The 24,137-nt window shown below is 26.7% G+C and overlaps 1 protein-coding gene across 12 annotated transcripts in view; it reads left to right on the top strand.

Moving 5' to 3' along the window:
- Nucleotides 1-24,137, top strand: part of LOC126907241 (uncharacterized) — a 235,096-nt gene extending 210,959 nt beyond the window's left edge. For 4 of the 12 annotated variants that reach the window (XM_050688405.1, XM_050688460.1, XM_050688452.1 and 1 more), the window contains 9 exons: nt 19,580-19,606; nt 19,682-19,708; nt 20,307-20,333; nt 20,406-20,432; nt 22,609-22,635; nt 22,767-22,793; nt 22,870-22,896; nt 23,408-23,434; nt 23,687-24,115. In XM_050688405.1, coding sequence (XP_050544362.1) covers nt 19,580-19,606; nt 19,682-19,708; nt 20,307-20,333; nt 20,406-20,432; nt 22,609-22,635; nt 22,767-22,793; nt 22,870-22,896; nt 23,408-23,434; nt 23,687-23,697 — 227 coding nt within the window. In that variant the 3' untranslated portion in view covers nt 23,698-24,115. Of the gene's footprint in view, nt 1-19,579; nt 19,607-19,681; nt 19,709-20,306; nt 20,334-20,405; nt 20,433-22,608; nt 22,636-22,766; nt 22,794-22,869; nt 22,897-23,407; nt 23,435-23,686 lie in introns of all 12 variants that reach the window. The other 8 variants (XM_050688413.1, XM_050688387.1, XM_050688377.1 and 5 more) reach the window with 4 other exon arrangements.

Here is a 24,137-nt window from a genome sequence, read left to right as displayed (position 1 = left end):
TTTTTTTTTTACATTTTATTTAAAATTTAAAAATAATTAATATTTTTAATAAAATGTAAAAAAATTAATTATAGAGATATAGCTATAGACCTAACGTATAACTATTATTTAAAAAAAAAATCAACTAAAAATATTAACTGGATCAAAAGTTATTTAAGTTGTCAGTGAGTGGTGGGCCACCCTGTATATAAAAAAAAAATGTTTTATTTTAAAATATTAATTGACATTTATTTTCATGGTAAAATAAAAATAAAATATAATTATTTAATGAACAAATTAAATTAAATCAAAAGATTCACCAAAACAAAAATTCACTTTAAAATCTCTAAGTGTCATTTAGTTTTAAAGAAAAATATTCTAAGTCCAAATAAATTAAAAAATAAACTAAGTCCCAGAGAGTAAGAATCTTGAATAAAGTGTCACAGATTTTGTGTCTTAAAATCGTCGAAAGAACTGATTTTAATAGGAAAAAATGGGTTTTTATAGTAGACGAGGGTCCTGTAGCGATCCCTAGTGTGATCTTAGAAACTGTAGATCTTAATTAATAGTTGAATGTGATTGGCTGGAGTTAATTAAAAACCCGCACATGGGCGTTACTTTGAATCTGTACGATAATCAAATTTAATTGCATGATTTATTGATATTTTAATTTTTAAATAAGGGAACTCTGTTTTGGTGATCTTGTGAATTCATAATATATGACATACATGTACAAAAGATAACATAATATAATATTTTAATATTATAAGTAATAATATAATATTACATGTCAAAAAAAAAAAAAACAAAGTAATTCAAAAAAATAATATGTAATACTGTTTTGGATTTATTTTTTTTTTTCAAAATCAGAAAAATATATTTACGAATTTTTGTTATTTTCACCATTCATTTTTAATGATTTTACAATTTTATATTTATCTGAATCTGTAATATCATAATCAAAAAATGAGATTAACTAGCATATCACCAAGTTTATAAATAAAACAGGAAAATTCTTAAAGGCCTAAATCGTTAATAAAATATTAATGTTTAAACAAAATTGATCTGCGTGATGTAATTTTATGATGAAACAAAAACATTAATCAAATAAATTTATTTTGTATAAAAATTTTACATGTATTTTTTTTTTAGTAAAATATAAATTACAAGGTATATAACGAACTAAAATAAGATAAAAATATGAGTAAAAGAAAACACCACGTAAGTAATTAATGATTAACTTTAATATAAACTTCTCAAAAATTAACTTAATTTTTAAATCTATTTTAGTTTGACCAAAATTTGTCTTATGATTAATCGTTATTTAATAATTACTTAATTAAAATTAATCTAATAAATTTGAAAATTATAAAATCATGATCTACGCCAAAAATGCTATAATTTACATATGCTTATTAATTATATAATTGATTAATATTTTGTAGAAAATTAAATGAAAATGAATTGCACATCAAGTAACGAACTCAAATTTTCAGAAAATATTTTTTTTATTTATATAAGAATTCTAGAGGTATATAGTTATAATTTTTGTGATAGATTTTATGTGCAACCCTAATTATCACATTTAATAAATTCAGTGTGATTGGCTATTGTGGATTATTAAGTAGTTTTATGTTTTGCTCTATAGTACTTTTTTTTTTTATAAAAAAAATTATAGGATCATTGAGGTTTATAATATTGGAATGCAAGCATAATATATGTACACGGCTGCACTCAATAGGGCTACATCTTACTCTATGTATTAAAATGCAAGCAAATTAATGATTTCTTGTCCTAAATTTGTTAACTAATCCGCTCATAACTACAATATTGAATTAAGTTTAACTAAGATACACAATTTACTACCAAATTCAACATTTAAAATATTTTATAAAGAAAAACTAATTAAAAAATTAGTAGATAACACATTAGTACAAACTACTTATACGATACTGATGATGATGACTGGTTTGATGTGAATGAAGTTGTTGGCATGACAATTGTACCAGGCAGAACGTACTATGGCGCGAATAGTACTTCAAGGTATACAAATTTAATTCTCAATGTGCATATCGCAAGGGCGATAAAAAATAACGCACAAGGGTGCGACAATCGCAAGGGCGTTATGTAAGCGTCTTTAACAATTACGTGCTCGCAAGCACCTCGAAACCATAAACAAAACGAGTTAGGATGGTGGCGAAAGACGCAAAATCACAGAAAGCGGACCGATAAGAACTAGGCGAGACACAAGAAATCACGTACGTGAGTATCCAACGTAATGACGAATCCCTCGCACAACCGGTGGTGGCAGCGCGAGTGGTGATATACCACCGACTCGAAAACACCTCTTGGTCGGGGCACTCAGTATCTTCGCCTATTATGGACACGACTTGACTAAATAAATTAATTTAATGACAATATTCTTTGACAGAACAAATGTAAATTTTATTATGACTAAATACAATATTACATAAATTAATCTACCGTTACTGGACAATTTTATATTTAAATTCTTTATATGCAAGCTGGCCACTTCGTTCACCCGTATACAAGGACCAGACACGTTCTTCACAACAAGAACCCGTGGTTGAGCATCCAAAATTTCTTTTTGGCTATTGAACCGGCGATCACGGAACTTAGCTGTGGACTCTCAAATTGAAGCGCTCCACTGTCCGTCATAGGATCGTTCCCAATAGCATAAGCGCCAAAACCAGACTCACCGTACACCACGACGCGCAACAATTCAGATCGCGTTGGCCGGTGGTACGCAAGTGGCGCTACATCTGATCGGCGGCCGAACAAGTGGCGCTATCAGTCACAACAAATCTAAGAAAAAACGCCCTCTTCTGATGCGTATCCAACACCAAGTGGTTGTGATTAAAGTGAGGAAAAAAAAATGAAAATGGAAACATATATATTCATATATAAAATACACTATAATATATTTTACATTTAAAAAATGCTATTTAGAAATTTTATACCTTTGCGGGAGAAGTAGTACGGTTCATAAATGCCTAGATATAAAAATAAACAGATCCAGAAATTCCAAAATAAAGGTTTAAAAGTTGTTATCGAATGGTTATATTGTTAGTAAGATCATTATTTATTCTAATTTTTAATCTATATATGATAATTCTATTATCATATTATAAATTTTGAAGGGAAACGGGTAACAGAACACAACTTTTATCTAAAAATTATAGAACGCAAGATATTATTAACATCTGAAAATATAAAATAATGAATTTTCGTATGTCATAATTCAATAGTCACTCTGTATACATTAATATTGTAGGCAATAAATATTTCAATTTGTATTGTTTACTTATTAAATTTTATTTAATAAGAAGCTATATAAAAACAATTATTTTCAATACGATATTTGTACGAAGAAAATTGTAAAACTATAGCATACAAAAAAAGCAAAAAAAGGAAAAATGGTTTGTACATTTAATGTTATACTAAGAAATTGTAGTTGTAATTATGTTTTCACTATTTTACAGAATTATCCAGTTCTGTTTAGTTTGTGTTTGTTTTTTTTTACTGGTAATAAATATTTTTAATTAAAATAAAAATAGACGAAGAAATATTTTTTATTTTTTTTTTTTGGTGAAGGTTAAAAAATGAACTTATTTTAGCAATAGAAATACGGTTTTAGATTTTGTAACATTCAAGTAATGATTATTGAAATGTTGAATTTATCTTTTACTAATAAAAGTTATACGCACTAATATGATTTTAGAAAATGGAATATGGTTACAGAGTATAAAATTTTAGCTTCATAGGAGATAATGTTTACCCTTAAAATACGGTTGAATAATTTGGTTTTATACGTTAAAAGTATTTTTAAATATGAATTTCATAGTTTTTATTTCATAAAACTATTAAAATATTCATATTTCTTAGAGTAAAGTAATGAAGGACCACGTAAGCGAGCGGTGTTCTTCGTAAACATTTCAGTAAAAATTGTCTAATTTTTTTGGTTGTGGTGTACAGGGGAGGCTAAAAATTATTGTCGCGTGATGAGACATGTCTTCAGATACCGTACACAGTTACAAATTCGGGATCATTATTTTATTACGATTTATTTTTATATGTTGTGTCGTTGTCGTACACAACACACATTATGAAATATATGATATAATAAATACTGCTCTATTTATATCTATTATTGAAAGATAGGATAGTGTAAATGATACTATTTTATAAATATATATATTTATGTATTTTGAAAGCATATGGTGTCCCAGTCAATGACCAAAATGAAGAACGTAAGTTAAAACTTAATTAACAATTTTTAACTCTAGGTTTGGTTGGGTTTGAACCTGTTTGAAAAACGGTTGGAGGTTGTAAGTTAGCCGCAAGGTGATACCATAAACAGGACATTTTTAATAAGTAAATAATACACACTTTTACGTGTTAAATTCTAGAAGTAGAAATATGTAATACTAATCATTATTATTATAATTACGATCCTAGTCGTGTCCTGATCTTTTTTACATATCGTAATCAAAAGTATTAACGGCTGATGATGCTTTAGCACAACAATTCTCCACCCATCACTAACTTTTTATATTATTTTACTTGTGTCTATGAAGTTAACATGATATAAACAGATGTCTTACAATGTACTCTACAGGAAAAGAAAATATATTTTTATATATTTATAACTTATAGGAAAGTTAACATAATTTTTTCATACATGCATACATTACTAGCTTATGTAATGATAATGAATTAATTCATAAAATGACTGGATTGATAACATCTTAGAGAACAATATATCAGAAGCTATTAACAAATTAAAATTCTGACCGGAGGTGAGGTCTGGGTACAGCTATTTTTAGTATCAGTCATTTCTGGGCGTACTCTCACACTGAGCAAAGATAACAAATGAGAATAATATCCGTAGTACCTGTCTAAAAGTTTTTATCTACTAGCAATATTCGTATTTCATCATTATCTATTACAGAAGCTAGTAAATTATGTACACTGCCATTTGAAAAAAATAAAGTTGACTTCTCTATAAGTTATAATGTATGATTTTAAAAATTAATCTATAGCTTATAAATAAATGTAACTAAAAAAAATAAAAATTGTTTATATTATTATATTTATTTTGTGAATAATCGAATTGTATATACACTTGGTATATATTATTTTTTATGCTTTGTAAGCAGATGGTATCCCAGCCGATAACCAAAATGAAAAACGTAAGTTAATAATAAATTATTAATTTTAAATCATATTTATTACTATTGAAATTGGTTAACATTGGAAATAGAAGATCTATATTGTTATTTAATAGACAGGTGGTGATGCGGCATAGGTCTTTTTTGTTGTTAGTCAGTCGTAAACTAGACATCGAATGTAAATGTCATATCATAAAAATACAGCTCACGTTATTAACTAAAATAGAATGTTTTTAGTTTTATTTAAAATATCATAAGCTACCGCGAGAAATGTTAAATTTTTCTTTTACGAACAAAAATTATACGCACTGATATGATTTTAGAATATTTTGGTTTTATACGTTAAAAATATTTAGATATATGAATTTCATAGTGTTTATTTCATAAAACTATTATATTTTTCAATGAATAATATTCATGTTTCTTAGAGTAAAGTAATGAAGGACCACGTAAGCGAGCGGTGTTCTTTGTAAATATTTCAGTAAAAATTGTCTCATTTTTTTGGGTGTGGTGTACAGGGGACGTTGAAAATTATTGTCTCATAATATTAACATATTATTAAAAATCACATGAGACATGTCTCTAGGTTCCGTACACAGTTACAAATTTGGAATCATTACACAGCTCCACAAAAAAAATCGATTGAAAAGTGCTAGTAAACAGACCATGTTTACTTTATGTTTGCGGGGTCGCTGAATACGAATCTGAGGTTTCTTTGACCACATCATGTCATGGTTTTTCATAACCTCAAAAAATGTACAAAGAACCAAGTAATTACTTAACAATATCAACAGGGCAATTTTTATACTAATACCACTGGTGGTCATATTACTATATTATGCCAAAAGTACTCTCAGCTAATGCTTGAGAACCAAGTTATTCATTAGGAAGTAAGACAGGGAAATGTTTAACCTAAATCTACTATGCACAAAGCCTTAACCTGTAGAAAACCTAACATCATTTAAACTGACCTGACGCTGAGCGAACTTTTGGCATTTTTACGGAAATATTTACGAAGAACACCGCTGGCTCACGTGGTCCTTAATTACTTTACTCTAAGAAACATATTAATAAAACAATTTATTTTTATATATTGTATCGTTGTTCTACACAAAACACAATACGAAATATATGATAAAATAAATACTGCTCTCTTATCTATTATTGAATGATAGGATAATATAAATTATATATATTTTGATAGCATGTAATATTCAAGACGATGACCAAAATGAAAAACGTAAGTTAAAACTTAATTAACTCTTTAATTCAATAATGAATCCAAGTGTTGTTTTTGACTATATTAATTAATAACTTATTAAATCTGATGGTGTAAATAATCAATTATTGTATATCATAATAGTAAAGATGATGTAAACAAAATATGTATTTTTATTACATACTTCCACAACAATATCCATTAGTAGACAGTATATCTACATGAGAAATAAAAATATTTTGTGTAATTTCGTTTTTAAATTTGAACAATTTTTTAAATAATTAATAAAGAGAGTCTTTTTTAGTGTCTCTTAAAATTCATGTTTTATCTTTGTAATAATTTAATATTATTAAAATACATTTTTCAAATTGAAAAATAAATGATTATAAGTTAATATCAAAAAAAATTTATTTGTTTTTATGTGTGATATCATATGCTATTCCAGGCGATAATCAAAACGAAGAACGTAAGTTAAAACTGTATCGAATTTTTAAATCAATAAAAATGAATTTGGAATTTAATAATGATAGTTAATATCATTAAATAAAAACATCTTACTGTTAAGATTCTTCTTGAATAACAGTTAGATTAATTAAGATTAGGTGTTACTTACGCTGCACATGTTTACTCCCTCTTGTCTAACAAATTTTAATCCTCAATACTTGCTGTAGCATACCAAAATATGATAGAATGAACTGTACAGGAAAAGATAATATTATTTTTAATTGACAAATTATTAATTACATATTATTGTATTATGTATACAGTTATATAGATTTTTTTAATCTATTTTTCATGGTTCTATTACAAAGAAAATTACACTTTAATGGTAAAATTACTTAGCGTGCTCCAATTTTGAGATTTTATTTTATATGAGAGTAATCAGTAAGAAACTCCGGTAAAATTATTTTGAATTTAACTTTCTCAAATCAAAGTTATACGCACTGATATTTATTTAGTAAAAGAAGTGTAGTTTTCGTAAATATAAGTAAAGCAGTTTGGTTTTATACTTTAAAAATATTTAAAAATGTCTATTTCATAGTATTTATATCATACAACTATTATATTTTTCAATGATAAATATTCATATTTCTTAGAGTAAAGTAATTAGGGAACACGTGATCTAGTGGTGTTTATCGTAGATATTTCAGTAAAAATGTTTGTTCTGGAGATATGTCTCCATGGAATGGTACATAGTTCACAATCATTATTATATTACAATTTATTGAACACCCTGTATATTGTGTTGTTGTAATACACAACCTACAATTTAAAATGTATGATAAAATAAATAATAGACTTATAAAATTATTATTGAAAGTTATGTATTTTCAAAGCATATGGTATTCAAGGCGATGGCCAAAATGGACATGGTAAATTAAAAATTAATTAACTTTTTATTTTATTAAAAATTATTTTGGAATTTAATGAAAATCTGTTATAAAGAATCCAAGTAAATTTTTTGTCTGATCGAGACATTGTGTATATAAGTCATCGGAGTGTTACCAAATCAATTTTTCTACTTTGTGTGTGGTATAGAAAATTTTGTTATAGCTTCAAATAATTTATATATTTTTTTGTGTTTAGAGACATGTTCTGTCTGTTTAGTGAATAATCCAGATACATCTATAGGTGAATGTTCACATCAATTTTGCATAGGTTGTATAGATACTTGGAAAATGGATAAGAGAAGCTACCGTTGCCCTTTATGCAATCATGTATACGATAACATTGATTTTCAAGCAGGTATATTAATAATTTTTAAAAATATAAGCTATTTATCTAATACTAGATAATATTCTATTTTAACTTATTTTTTATTTAGATAGCTCTACAACTGCAGAATCTCTTGGTAAGGGGGAAAATGTATTTAATATACGTATAATTTGTTATTTAGATCTTAATATGATTTCAACTTAGATGCTGATTTTACCTACATGAAATTTAAAAATATAACTTTGAGAATAACATATCTATGTTTTAAACTTATTGTTTTACCTTATTAATATATATCGCATTTCTTTTCAAACTATTCTATTTATACAGAATAGGTTAAAACACAGCTTATTCAGTGCTTTTTTTTTTTATTATTTTGATGGAAGTTCTTTTGTTTTTTATAAGAATAAACTTACAAAATCAATTTAGAATTTTCATGGACAAATAATTAATAAATCACATAATTGTAAGATCAGTACCTCCTCATTTTCTGTTTTCTTACGATAGTCCTATCTGTTTGGACAGGTATAGTTGTAATTAAAGAAGCCAGTATTTTTGAAAATTTTTCAAAACCTAAAAATGAAAAATGTTATTAATATACACAATTGTTTATACAAAAATTACTTATTATGCAGGTTTTTCATGAGATATACTTATATTATACGTTTAAACATTTTAAATTTTAAACATATAAGACGTACATATAAAATTAAATATATATTGTATTTTTTTTAGATAATGATTTGAGCGAAGCTATAAGATGTAAATAATAATTTAATGGGTTTTTATATCCACTGAAAAATATTTTATTTCAACTTATTTTTTATTTAGATGTCTTTACGATTGCAGAAACTCTTGGTAAGAGAGAAAAATGTATTTAATATACATAATTTGTTATTTAGATCTCAATTTGATTTAAACTTTGATGCTGATTTTTCCTACATAAAATTAAAAAATATAACTTTGAGAATAACATATTTATGATTTAAACTTATTGTTTTACGTTATTAATGTATATATTTTCAAACTATTCTATTTATACAGAATAGGTTAAAACACAGCTTATTCAGTGCTTTTTTTTCATTATTTTGATGGAAGTTCTTTTGTTTTTTATAAGAATAAACTTACAAAATCAATTTAGAATTTGCATGGCCAAATAATTAATAAATCACATAACTGTAAGAAAAGCACCTTCTTATTTTTGGGTATCTTATGATAATCCTACCCGTTTGGACAATTTTAGCTAAATTTAACGAACCAGTATTTTTGAAAATTTTTCAAAATCTAAGAATGAAAAATGTTATTTATAGTGTTTATTAATTCTTTATACAAAAATTACTTTTAATGCAGTATTTTCATCAAATATTAAATTTTTTCGTTTAACAGTTAAAATTTTAACATATAAGACTTATACATAAAATTAAATATATATCGTATTTTTTTTTATAGTAAATTTGTTGACCGAAGCTATTAGAAGTAAATTATAATTTGATTTATATTCACTTGATATTACTAAAAGTATATTATTTTAACTTATTTATTATTTAGATACCAATAGCACTTCAGTTTTTACTGGTAAGATGGGTAAATAATATTAATATACATGGAATTTGTTATTTAGATCTCAATGTAGCTTTATGTTAGACCCTAATTTGCCTTATAAATTATTTTGCTTAAAAATTTTCAATTTGACGGACAATTTTTCAAAGTGGAAAAAAAATTTTTATTGGATTTACATAGTAAGCATACCAAAGGAAAGTTGATTGTCATCAGTTAAAATTTTATTTGGACCATAGATTTAAAAATAAAGTTATTATTAATTTAAAATGAAAAAAAAAAATGAATATGTTTTTTTTTATAGTAGCACAATTTTGAGATATTTTATTATAGGTTTAATATTTAATGGAGATTATCAAATTATTGCTGCTGAAATAAGCTGTATTTAATGATGATAGTATTTCCATAAATTTTTCAAAATCTATGAACAAAAAAACGTTATCAATATACAAAAAGTACATTTTAGGAAATTTTTCATGACATATTCAAAAAAATTATGTTTATTCATTTAAAAATATGAACATATAAGTTTAAAAAATAAAAATAAACATAAAATTTTGTTTTAGCTGATGACTTGAGAGAAGCTATAAGAAGTAAATAATAATTTAATGGATTTATGTGCACTGGATAATACTATAAATATTTTATTATTTAGATACCAATTTATATTCAGATTTACCTGGTAAGAGGGGAAAATGTTATTAATTGACATAGAATTTGTTATTCGTATCTCAATATGACATCAAGTTCCAGGCTAATTTTTACTACATAAATTTAAAAATATAACGTTTGAGAATAACAAATTTATTTTTTAAAAGTATTGTGTGATGGTGTCATGTTACTATTATTGTGAGAATTATTTTAATAGATAACAGACAGCACATCCGCTTCCTGAGACTGATGAATTAACTTATAATATTTATTGCCATATTGGCAATAGTTCTAATTATTATAAAAACCCAAAAGACCTGACCATCGTGGTCAGTCGACTCTAGTGCCTTATGTCATTCATCAGCCTCAGTACTCGATTGTCGCTATCCGGCTTACTGCTTAAAGTAAAATCTTTGTGTTTTTTCCTTTTTAACCTATCTACTCTCTTCCACAACATTTCTAGAGTATTTGTGTCTTGCACTTCGTCTGCACCTCATACTCGGCTACCCCGTTCTCTCTTTGAAGTACTTGTGTCTTGCAATTCGTCTGCACCTCATACTTTGGGCTCCTTTTGCGTACATCTGGTATTTGTGTCTTGCACTTCGTCTGCACCTCATACCTAGGTGCTACCCTTATTCCCTTCAAATAACAACAGCCTTTCGACACCCACAGCTAACCCGGAGTGTCAGTCGAGCACGGTGACTGCTATACGACAACACGCACGTGAATACCTAGAGAACATATCCTCATCTTCATCTTCGTACACATCACAATTACATTTGCACCTTTCTTTTGTTGTGTTACGACAATTGTTTTACGTTTTTATTATATATTGCAATTCTTTTAATATTTTTTAGTATTAAGTATAAGTTTAAACATAGTTAATTCAGTGTTTCTATTATACTTGTTCAGATGCAAATTATCGAGTTTTGGGTAAGTATCTAACTTTGAAGAGTATATTATACTTTCTTATTATTCCTTAATTCGATCCTTAATTTTTATTTTTTTAAATTTTGTCCGCGATGTTTGACAAATTTTATCGTATGGAAGATTAAAGCTTTTTGAATTTATTTATGATTAAAAAATAATAATTTTGATGTAATGATTTTTTTGTAAAAAGTCATTCGTTTTTTTATTTCCTGTATCATATTTAAAAACAGAAATTATAATTAATTTTTAATATACTAGAGAAAATAAGGTTTCTTTTGGGGAACTATTTTTAAAGATTTAATGAAAAACCTAAGTACAAGAAGTAGTAGTACAGCTACCTACAACATCCAATCAACCATATGAATATAGATAGCTGTATAACTTAACAACTAATCGTTAACTAACGATAACGGTTAATCGGTAGCTTAATATTGAAATATCCCAGTATATGCAAAATAAAGATTATATTTGCTTCAATAGTAGTATAACAAAAACGTAAAACATTGAAAGATTTTTGGTTGATTGCAGATGATAATTGCAACTATATCAGATTTGGATTCTTTTAACATATAGATCATCAAAATCTGTTCAGAGAGAGCTGAGAATTTTGGCATAATAAATTTGACATTAATAAACTATAACACTTAAGTATATTGAAATTTCTTTAGTTTCAGTATATTTTTATAAAAGTTTTAAAAAAATGAAAATATTAAGCAATTCTTACTGGAATTTAGTAATTTTTAGATTAAAACTCGAATCATTCAATCAAAAATTGATCAATTAATTAATAATACTCTACTTTGTCGTTGATATAAAACAATAGTTTAAAATTATTATTTAATCTCTTACTAGTTACTAAGATGCACGATTGCCTAAGTTATCTTCAGGTAATTAAAACTTATTTAAGAAAATAAGCGATTATATATGACAGACGTCAAGTTTTGACGTTTTGGTTTTGATCTTGGTTTTGACCAAGTTCACTAATTATTAAATGGATCCGTAACACTATACAACTGAACGTGAAATATAGCTTATTATAGTAAATGGAGTATTAAATTCAAGGATTGAAAACGGTCTGCATAATTATGGTTTGCATAATTTTATAATTATTTTTTTTCAAACGAACTTTTACTCAAATTAAACTCAAAATCGAAAACCAAGTATAGAAGGTACTTATTTGTGACATAGTTGTGACAAGCATAGAAGATTGTAAGCTAAACTTATAAAAGATAGCCTAACTTTACAAGAACCTTCAGGAGGGTCCACCATGGGCTGGAGCAAAGTTGGAGCACCATGGATTTTGTACCTTATCTTAGGGAGAAATGTTATAAAGAATAGTTATAATTTAAGATAACAACGAGTAAAATTTATTAATTGTTATAACAAAATAAAATTTATTGGAAAATTAAATCATGCTAAGAAATAAAATATACAGACTCAAAATAATAGAAGTAGAAAATCCATATATAATAAATTATCAGAATAAATGTTACACAAATTACGTTAAAGAAAAATGAAAACAATATTAACAATTAATTGATAGCCAAGTGTTCCAAAGAAAAATATGAGTAAGATGTCTAAGATAATAAATGTGAATCCATAAGTCATAAACAGAAAGTGGTAAATAAAACACATCCAGTTAATATGATTTCTGCCCAATAAATTATCTTTTACTTTTATTCAGTATTTAGCATACATAACTTTCTCTTTTCCGACATAATGTTGGCCACCCTAGAATCTCTGTGAGGCATTGCTTCAGGACATCCAAAGTCGCATTAAGACTCACACCACTGAGTTATGATTAAGCCCAAAATTAATCAAGATCTGAGTTACAACACAGCGTGACCTCCTCCGTTAGCCGGATCCCAGAGTGGGATCTGTTACCCAGGTCACATCACGTGGAGGTGGAGGTAGGACTTTGCTATGAGTTAAGTTAAGNTGGAGGTGGAGGTAGGACTATGCTATGAGTTAAGTTAAGAACACACAAAAATTGACAAAGACATAAAACCCTGAAAACGAAAGGACCCGGTATTCTCAGGTCCCTTTCGATTTGCCAGGCCAATTCTTTGCAAGGCGATCCGTACCTTTGCACGCAAAGCATGCGCCAGTTCGGTCTGGTTCCTTACAGGCATCCTACACGTGCTCTCGCTCGAAGCACTTGAAGCAGCGTGGCCCCTTGTCTTTTAAGATACGAACCCTGTACGACGCCTAACCCACGCACAGTCGCGCCAACCTTGCCAACGAAACCACGGCCCTGATAGGCATCTCGCACCATGCGTACCGGCCTTTGCAACTACCATAAAACCGGACAACAAGCTGAATCGGTCGGTATGGCGCCATTTTCCGTAGAGAGGATAGAGGTCAGAGTCTCCCGGACGTCTTCTTCCTCTACTCACTTCTCCACATCAAACAGCGTGAATGTGCTCGTCGTCACTGGACGGTTGACGCGCACACCCATGTCCCCAGAGCCTCTCTTATGCTGTTGGCAAGAAGGTCGGCTTGATCCCCCGTACCACGAACTTCAAGGAGCACAGCTCCCGTCTTAGTTCTACGGATTCCCGCAAGCGTGACACCCAGAGCCTGTGTCTGCAACCTGAGGACGCGCCCAATCTCTCTAGCTAGGGAAACTGCACTCGTGCCGACGTTTCGTAACTCCGTAGAGCTTAATAACACCGACACTGTAGCGCAGCGAAACGGATTGCACACATAACAGTAAAACAGTAAAATGTGATTTATCGCAATGATATAAAATTAAATGTCTACAGGAAACTAGGCATAAGAATGGCCTCTGTATTTTCTAAGTAGTATAACCACACATGATTGATGTAATTTAAACATATTTAAGTGTTCACTATCAAAACAAATTCGAATATATCAAGTATTAGCTAGATAAAATTATTTAAATAAAATAAATTAAGTTCAATCATAATAATAAATAATTAATTTAATAATGTACCAACAAGGTAAAAAAAAAACAGAATAAAATAGGAGTGTAACATGGGAATAACACTTCCAACGCATGGGTCAGAGTAAAGTGGACATGTCACCAACATTAATGGGTATCCACTACATAAATGTAGAGGACCCATTGAGATGTTCATCATGTCCACACTGACCCCACCCTAGGACCTGTCAGTCAGCTCACGAAAAGGGAAGACAGAAGAATTGACCATACAACATAAGTTCAGGCAATAGTTAAAATCTATATAATCATTAACTAATAAAATAACAAATATACCGTTTGGTCAGATAACCAAAATATAAGATAAAATAAATATAAATAAATTTAAAATGAGCACATTGTGCAAAAAAAAATACAAAGGCAGATATACCATATTCATTGTTGAGATATCCAAGTACATATGAACAATATACAATACCATAATGATGGCCAAGCTAAAATGAAAAAATATTACTCCATCTTTGGTTTCTTGACAGAAAAGCAGAGAGAAGAATTCAAAGTTTTTTGAAAGATAACCGTAGTTTATCACGCATGAGAGAGAGTATTTAACAGGGTGACCATAGTGTTGATTGACAGAGGTGGTATTGAGAATAAAGAAACGGGTGGTAGGAACAATTTATTAATCTACTAAATAATCAGGTGTGAACGTATATGGAACACTGAACCTACAAATGAACGACGCGCACTTTTTGAATACAGTTACCTGTGACCTTATACATATCATTATTTTATTACGTTATAAGATATCCCACTGTAATTAATATCACTAACATAAATAAAGTTTAAAAGCGTGCTTTATTAGTTTTTTAAACTATATTTATTTTTCACTTTTAGTTTTTTATGACTTCGCTGTCACAGTCACAGAGTGTTTATTGTCAATTATGACTATCAATAGATATCATTTCTATATTGGCAGCTAGTGTATTAATAAACTCACAACTGTGTCTTACTACTAATGATAATAAAGGCTATATACCTGGGAATATCGTCATAAAAAACCAATTAGCTACCAGTATTTGTAATCCCTTATGTATTATACATGTATATTAACTCAAAATATATTTAACCTTTAAATTTTTATATCTCATAATAAAAAATAAAAATTGTTTATATATTTATATATATATATATGCGTTACGACAGTCTAGTCTCAAGGCCATAGTAGAGAAGATACACGAGAATAATAACACGTGACGCGTGGAGAGTTACAAACTTACAACAAACATACATGAGAAACTAATATAAGCTTGTTAAAAATGTTTTCATGCAAAGATGTTAAATGTCACAGTAATTTGAATATTAATAATTTTGCAATTACTAAAATGTAAAATTTTAAACCCAATTTCCTATAATAATACAATTAATCTTCTTAGATTTTTCATAGTAAGCATGCCAAAAGAAAATTAATTGTTTTTAGTTTACTTAGTTAAAATGTTATTAAGACCAGTAATTAAAAATAAAGTTATAATAATTTTAAAATGAAAAAAAAAATTTGAAAATGCATTTTTTACATTAGAATAGTAATGATATACTTTATAAAATGTTTAAAATTGAACGGAGATTTTCAAATTTCTGATGCTGATAGATTAATTATATTTTTTTGAAGCATAAATTATCAATTTAGTCTGGAATTATTATGGTCAAATATTAAAAAAATCACATAATTGTAAAACCAGTATTTTCTCATTTTCCGTTTGCTTACGATAATTCTATTCGTTTGGACAGCTATAGCAATGTTTAAAGTAGCCTTTTGAATCTCTTTTCAAAGTCAAAAAATAATAAAAAAATTTTCAATATACAAAATTCGTTACACAAAAATTATTTTTTAGGCTGGTTTTTAATGATTATGCAAAAAAATATATTTATACATACAAAATTTTGAATATATAAGACATACATATAAAATTAAAAATATATTGTATTTTTTTTTAGTAAATATGTTGTACGGAGCTATTAGAAGTAAATTATAATTTGATTTATATTTACTTGATATTACTAAAAGTATATTATTTTAACTTATTTATTATTTAGATACCAATAGGACTTCAGTTTTTATTGGTAAGATTGGGAAATAATATTAATATACATAGAATATGTTATTTAGATCTCAATGTAGCTTAAAGTTAAACCCTAATTTGCCTTATAAATTATTTTGCTTAAAAATTTTCAATTTGACGGACAATTTAATAGTAAGCATACCAAAGGAAAGTTGATTGTCATCAGTTAAAATTTTATTTGGACCAGAAATTTCAAAATAAAGTTATTATTAATTTAAAATGAAAAAAAAAATTGAATATGCCTTTTTTTATAGTAGCACAATTTTGAGATATTTTAGTATAGGTTTAATATTTAATGGAGATTATCAAATTATTGGTGCTGAAATTAGCTATATTTAAAGATGATAGTATTTCCATAAAATTTTCAAAATCTATGAACGAAAAAACGTTATCAATATACAAAAAGTACTTTTTAGAAAGTTTTTCATGACATATTCAAAAAAATTATGTTTATTCATTTAAAAATATGATCATAGAAGTTTAAAAAATAAAAATAAACATAAAATAATTTTGTTATAGCTAATGACTTGAACGAACCTATAAGAAGTAAATGGCAATTTAATGGATTTAAAAGCACTGAATAATACTATAAATATTTTATTATTTAGATACCAATATGTATTCAGATTTTACTGGTAAGAGGGTAAAATATTATTAATTGACATAGAATTTGTTATTCGTATCTCAATATGACAATAATTCGAGGCTAATTTTTCCTACATGCATTTAAAATGAATAAATAACGGTTACACAGTGTAAGCGTAGAATACTTGGGACTAGTATAGATTATATCTGAGAGTGATTAAAATCACTATCATAAGAAACGTTTCGATTCAAATCTTTAGATAGTGTTTAATTTTAAGAAATTGGTGGATTATTCAAAAGCAAAATTCTAACTCAAAAAGAATTAAGAAAAAATTGCAAAAAAATCATTATCACAGACAATTCGTTTTTTGATAAAATTGGCAATTTAATCTAATTCAAATGTTTAAATGAATTTTTTTGACTCAAAAGAAAAAAAAAATTGAGATAATTTTAACTTTATATTCTATGCCAATTAGTTTTATATGAAGAGTGAATGTGTCAAACGTTCTATGTGCCAAAAACATATTTGTTCAGAAAACACTAAAAACGATGGTAACATGGGCATGTCTCACATAACGAACACCATCTATGAATGCAATTTTGTACAAGTAAAAAATTTAATTGACATTTGAAACACATACAAGATTGTGGCCTTTGGCACATAGAACATAAATCAGAAATAAAACAATTTTTCACTTTTTTGGCACATAAAACGTTTGACACATTCACTCTTCATATAATGTTAATGAAAATCAGTGAACCCTTTTTAATGTATATTAAAATAAATTAAAATATAATACCAAAAATTTTAACACTAAAATAGCACATTTTTGAATATGATAACCATGTTCACTATGTCTCGATATTTCTTTATTCATTGTATATTATATCACATAAGCTTTAATTTAGGATTAAATAAAAATGTCAATATTTCCGAAAATTTTCAAAAAATGATTTGAAAAAGTTAAACTTGTTTGTAAAAATTGTTCTTTTTAATTCCTCCTGTGGTCAAGTCAAATATCAAATTTTCAAAAATGTATATCATATGAAAGAAGTAAACATAAAATATTTATGAAAAAATAATTGTATTGATCGATACATTTTTCAAATAGTTATAGTAATTTAAAGTTGAAAAAATAAAATATGAAATCGAAAATTTTAAAACTAAAATTGCATGATTTTTATCTACGGCAACCATTTTCACATAAAAGATAAGTTGTCTTGACAATTTTTTGAACTTATAGTACATAATATTCGCTTTATTTTAGCATATGTTTAAAGCTCGGAGTACTTCTGGAAAATTTTCAAAACTTAAGCTGAAAAATTAAAATTTTTGTACAGAAATTGCTATTTTGAATCTTCCTTGTGGAAAAATAAAGGAATTTTTAGATAAAAAATGAAAAAAATATCGAAATTTACAGATTTTATAAATTTTAATTGCACTATTAACAGGGAACGAGTGCAAAATTTTCAATTTTTGAGCGTTATGTCTTCAACTAGATACGATCTTTTGACGTATTTTTGAGAAAAATCGATCCAGTGAGGTCTGAGAAAAAGTGACAAACAAACATAAAAAAAAAATTAACACATCATGGTAAAATTAATACCTTCTCAGCTTCACATCGAACCTAAAAAATTTGAATATGTTTTTATTATTACCTTCGTTGGATTTTTTACTGAAGGAAAGTTTATTGTCTTTAGATTACTTATTTTAAATTTTGTTAAGCCCAGTTATTTATTTATTAAAGTTATAGCAATTTTAACATAGAAAAAAAAATTGAGTGTGTATTTTTTTACAGTAGCATAGTTATAAATATTAAATAGTGATATATTTAATAAAATATTTAAAGTTGAACGGAGTTTTTCAAATATTTGATGCTGATTGGTTAAACTAAATTGTGCAATGCCGATTATATTTTTATCTTTAGTATTGGCCATTAGAGATAAGTAAACTTTTTTTTTTTTTAACTAATAAATAATATGTCCACAAATTTGTATAAGGAAAAGAAAACTCTAATATTTGGTATTTGAGCCTTATATTATATAAGATGTCTTCAGAAAATAACGGGATTTTGCGGGTTTGGAGAATCCGATTATCAAAAATATTTTTCTCATAATGTTGGAACATATGTCCCTGAAGTGTTATAAAATTTTCAGTTGAATTAATTTTTACATTGTCAGTGGCAGCCGCTAAGGTTAGATGTTTTTTTATGAGCTCGGCACCATATAAAAGTATTGGCGATTTTCATTTTCTAAAAAATATGGATCAAAGGATTTGTATCAAATTTTGCGTAAAAAATGAAATAAAATGTAACACAGTGTCTGAAATGTTAACAAAGACCTATGGTGATTCAGACATGAGTAAAACAAAACGGCTGCATATCAAAATTAAACTATTTTCAGATGGCATTATCATAATTGTCGTGACAGACATAAACGTGCAGAGTATGGACCCGCTGACTTGCCCATACCATTTAAACATTCCCGTAATTATTTTAAAAAACTATCGTAATCCCACCGCAAAGTGTAGCAAATATGATAAAACGTGTTTTTTTTAAGCATTAACTATTAAAATTTGCCTGGACAAATATTTTAAAAAATCACATTATTGTGAAATTAGTTTCCGAATGCCTACGATAAGATATTCAAAAAAATCTCGTTATACATATAAAATTTTGAACATGCAATTTTGTAAGAAAAAAAAATAAATATAAAATCTATTGTTTTTTAGCTAATGACTTGAGCGAAGCTATAAGAAGTAAATGATAATTTAATGGATTTATATGCACTAGATAATTCTAAAATATTATATTCTAACTTTTTTATGATTTAGATGTCAATATGACTAGAGATATTATTGGTAAGAGGGTAAAATGATAATAATAACCATAGAATTTCTTATTTAGATCTCAATATGATATCAAGTTCGAGGCTAATTTGTCCTACATAAATTTAAAAAATATAACGTTTGAGAATAACCAATTTATGTTTTAAAATTATTGTTTTATCTTATTAATATATATCGCATTTATTTTCAAACTATTCTATTTATACAGAATAAGTTAAAACATAGCTTATTCAGTGTTTTTTATACTTATTTCGATAGAAGTTCTCTTGTTTTTTATAAGAATAAACTTACAAAATCAGTTTAGAATTTGCATGGACAAATATTTAATAAATCACATAATTGTAAGATCAGTACCTCCTCATTTTCTGTTTTCTTACGATAGTCCTATCTGTTTGGACAGGTATAGTTATAATTAAAAAAGCCAGTATTTTTGAAAATTTTTCAAAATCTAAAAATGAAAAATGTTATTAATATATTCAATTCTTTATACAAAAATTACTTATTATGCAGGTTTTTCATGATATATACTTAATTTATACGTTTAAACATTTAACATTTTTAACACATAAGACGTCATATAAATATAATAAATATTGTACTTTTTTTTTAGTAAATTTGTTGTCCATAGCTATGAGAAGTAAATTATAATTTAATTTATATTCACTTGATATTACTAAAAGTATAATATTTTAACTTATTTATTATTTAGATACTAATAGGACTTCAGTTTTTACTGGTAAGATGGGGAAATAATATTAATATACATGGAATTTGTTATTTAGATCTCAATGTAGCTTTAAGTTAGACACTAATTTTTCTTATAAATTATTTTGCTTAAAAATTTCAAAATTGACGGATAATTTCTCAAAGTGGAAAAATGTCTTTATTGGATTTACATAGTAAGCATACCAAAGGAAAGTTTATTGTCATCAGATAAAATTTTATTTGAACCATTGATTTAAAATGAAATTATTGCAATTTTAATTGATATCTGATATTGATTAATATCAATATTACAAAACATTACTATGAGATTATTGTAACGTTACACTACAGCTTTAATACTGTTTGTCAGTTGTAAGAAAATCTGCTGGACAGCGCTGTTTGATAACTTTTATTCAAAAGACTATAAATTAATGTATTTTTTATTTAATTATATTGATAATAATGCTAGTAAACTCTTTTATGTTACATATCAGTCCAAATAGGAATTCGCAAATTAAATAAAATATTAAAATACACATTTATTCATTAAAAATTATTAAAAATAAATGATTAGTGGGCGATTGGTCTACATTACTCAGGTGGTGACGGGTAGTATAAAGTATACCTTCACAGCTTGTTATTAAGTAATGTATTTTTTTAGCAAAAAATTTACCCTCAGATGATACAAGTACTAATAAACATTAATTGTATAAAGTTATTTATAAAGTGATCAATTATGACACATGCTACATGATAAATGTAAATTACTCAAAATATTTTTGCCTTGATTGTTCCTTAAAACTACCATAGTTTTAAGCATATCTGTTCTTAAAGTTATAACTTACAATAAATACTGGATACTTGTGTATATTGATGTAAAAGATAGAATTAACATATATACAACTAGGCTCCGCCTAGCTGGGGCGGAGCCCCAGACCCGGGGCCCTTCGAGCCTTACGCGCCTTCGGCGCGTAAGCCTCTTCGGGCCGTCATCATAAGTAGGCCACTGATTCCGGTAGAAGTACCCGGCTACGCTGGGCACGATAAGTGTTTTTCAGAAAAAATATTACTTCAGAATCAGTGAAAACTATAGAAAACTATATCTAAAAATGTTATTATTAAAATCAGGAAAATTCAAAAAGAGAATATAGTAAAATGTATTGGGTATAAGGTTGAAGCCTCTTAATGAGGTATTCCCTTTAGGCCTATTCAAAAATTATTTTAGGAGGAAATTTAATATTTTTTACTTTGTTGAACATGTTATAGAAATTTTTTTGCTAAAACTAAAGTAATGATGAAAAAAAAGGACATTAGGTCCTTATATATTAGAAGTTGTCTAAAAAAATATTGATAGCGCTTGTTCAAGGAGGGGCCAATCTCTTTTAAATACACCCCTGTTATACACAAAAATTATTAATAATGTAATTATAATTATTGTGTTTATATTATAGAATAATTAAAAAAAAATTTAGCAGGTTATTATAAGTAGCACATTGTAAATTTAAATTAAAATTAATAATAAAAATAAAAATAAAAATTCAATTTTGATAAATATATTGGTAACTGCGATTTAACGATGAACATCATAGTTATCATAGATGAATCCCAATTCAACAGATAAACTCATAATCTCATACATCATATATGAGAAAAAAGAAAATTATTAACTCTGTACTTTAGTACTGTTCTTATAATGAAAATACAAACTTAAATAATTATAACGTCTTGAAATTTAAATATAACATATAACATATATGAACATATAAGGTTCATAATAAACGTATCAGCAGAAATGAATCACTGCGCATAATAAAACCATGCGCGTGGACTTTTAAAAAAAAAAAAAAAATCTCGTAAAACGGTGAAAAATGAACGGATTGAATTGATTTTTTTATCATATGTCAGGAATGTCATTGGGCGGTCTGATGAAAATTTCAAACCTTAAGTCGTAAAACGCTGGCGTCAGCGAGCGTTTTTCTCGAAAACGGTCGAAATTTTAAAACGCTCGCGGGCGAGCGGCAAAAATTTTCCGACCTTTGCCAATAATTTTCCCGGAGTCTGGTGACCGAGTACTTTCGTTGAAAAAAAAAATTTTGTAAATCCGAGCACGCTAAGTAATTTTCCCAGAAAAGCGTTTTTTTCCTTGTTCTATTATATAATAAGATATGTTTGAACAACGCTAATTCAAGTTTTATACTTTTATTTAGATGCCAATATGACTCCTCAAGAAACACGTAAGTGATTGACTAAAGTATTTTAAATTGTACATTAGATAATATTCTCTAAACAAAAATAACATATTGGGTATGTTTAGCATGGGATATTAAAATAAAATACATTTAAACATTTAAAATTTGCATAACAGATAACATTACGACTTCAGATCATACTGGTAAGAAGGGGAAATACGATTAACATTCTTAAAATAGGTTTGAACATCGATAATAAAATGTCTATATTTTTTTTAGATGACACAATGACTCCTTTAGATACAAGTAAGTACTTAAGTGGTAATACAGAAATATGTATCTAAGAAAATATTCAATAATATTATTTAATTCATTTTCAAACTATTGAATTAATACTATTGATTGTCTTGAATTACTAGCTCGTATACCGTTTAACGTCCCGTTAAAAATTTAAATCTCCTTTTTTTTTATTAATTTATAATATACACGCTCCTTGAGAAGAGTGTGCATGCTCTTCTCAATAGACACTTTCAAAAAAATTAAACAATTCTGATTTTTCATTTGATTTAATTGCCAAGGTATTCAGTTATTAGTAATTTTTTTTTCATAATTTATATTGTGTTATTCAAGAAGTTATATATTGATTACATTGTTTTATTAGTAAAATTATTTTTTCTATTTATATTATCATTATTTATCTTGTTTACTACTGTTTTGCAAAGATATAATTTATTATTTAAACATAAGTATACATAATTTTAACATGCAAAGGATAAGTTTAAACATCGCTAATTTAATGTTCAATTTATTTGTTTAGATGACAATACGATTCCTCAAGATACAAGTACTTAACAAAAAAACTTTAAATTATACATTAAATAATTTTTTTTAATTCGTTTTGGAAAAATTATAATATTTGTAAATAATTCCATTATAAAAATATTACCTACGCAGTTAAAAAAAATTATATAATTAATTTTTGGATTACTTATACAATTTTACATAGTGCATATTAATTAAATTTATTGTTTTTTACTATAATTTTAAGTTTTACATAAAAATACCAGTGTTAATTTATTTTATTTTGTTTAATTAGGTGAAGATTAGGAAATACAACTCAAATGTCAAATTCAAAATGATAATATTTCATAATATTAATTGTGTAAAAGTTATTTATGAAATAATTTTATTTTCAACCACTTTTTAATTTGTCTAAAATAATATTTTATCAAAAATATTGTATAATTATTAATTGAGTTATAATATAAAAAAAAAAATCTTAAAAAAATGTTTAAAATTGTTTATCAAGAATTTTATTTAAGTATTACAACAGTAAGATTTTGAAATAGTAATAACGTAATGATGTATAAATAATTATAAAAAAAAGAGAACGTTTAAAGAATGTTGTAATAGTATTGTTATTAAAATATTATGATTGTAAGTGGGCTTTTTCTCGTCCTGCAACACTACGTGGTTTGGCGCTTGCATAACGACTAGATATGGTAGCAATGGTCGCCACCATCCAGGCGAGGTGTCACACAGGTCCG

Source organism: Daktulosphaira vitifoliae, unplaced genomic scaffold (genome assembly GCF_025091365.1).
Source record: "Daktulosphaira vitifoliae isolate Bord-2020 unplaced genomic scaffold, ASM2509136v1 Scaffold_1, whole genome shotgun sequence".
Classification (NCBI taxonomy): Eukaryota; Metazoa; Arthropoda; class Insecta; order Hemiptera; family Phylloxeridae; genus Daktulosphaira; species Daktulosphaira vitifoliae.
The sequence above is the reverse complement of the archived record's forward strand: the minus strand, read 5'-3'. Positions and strand labels throughout refer to the sequence as shown.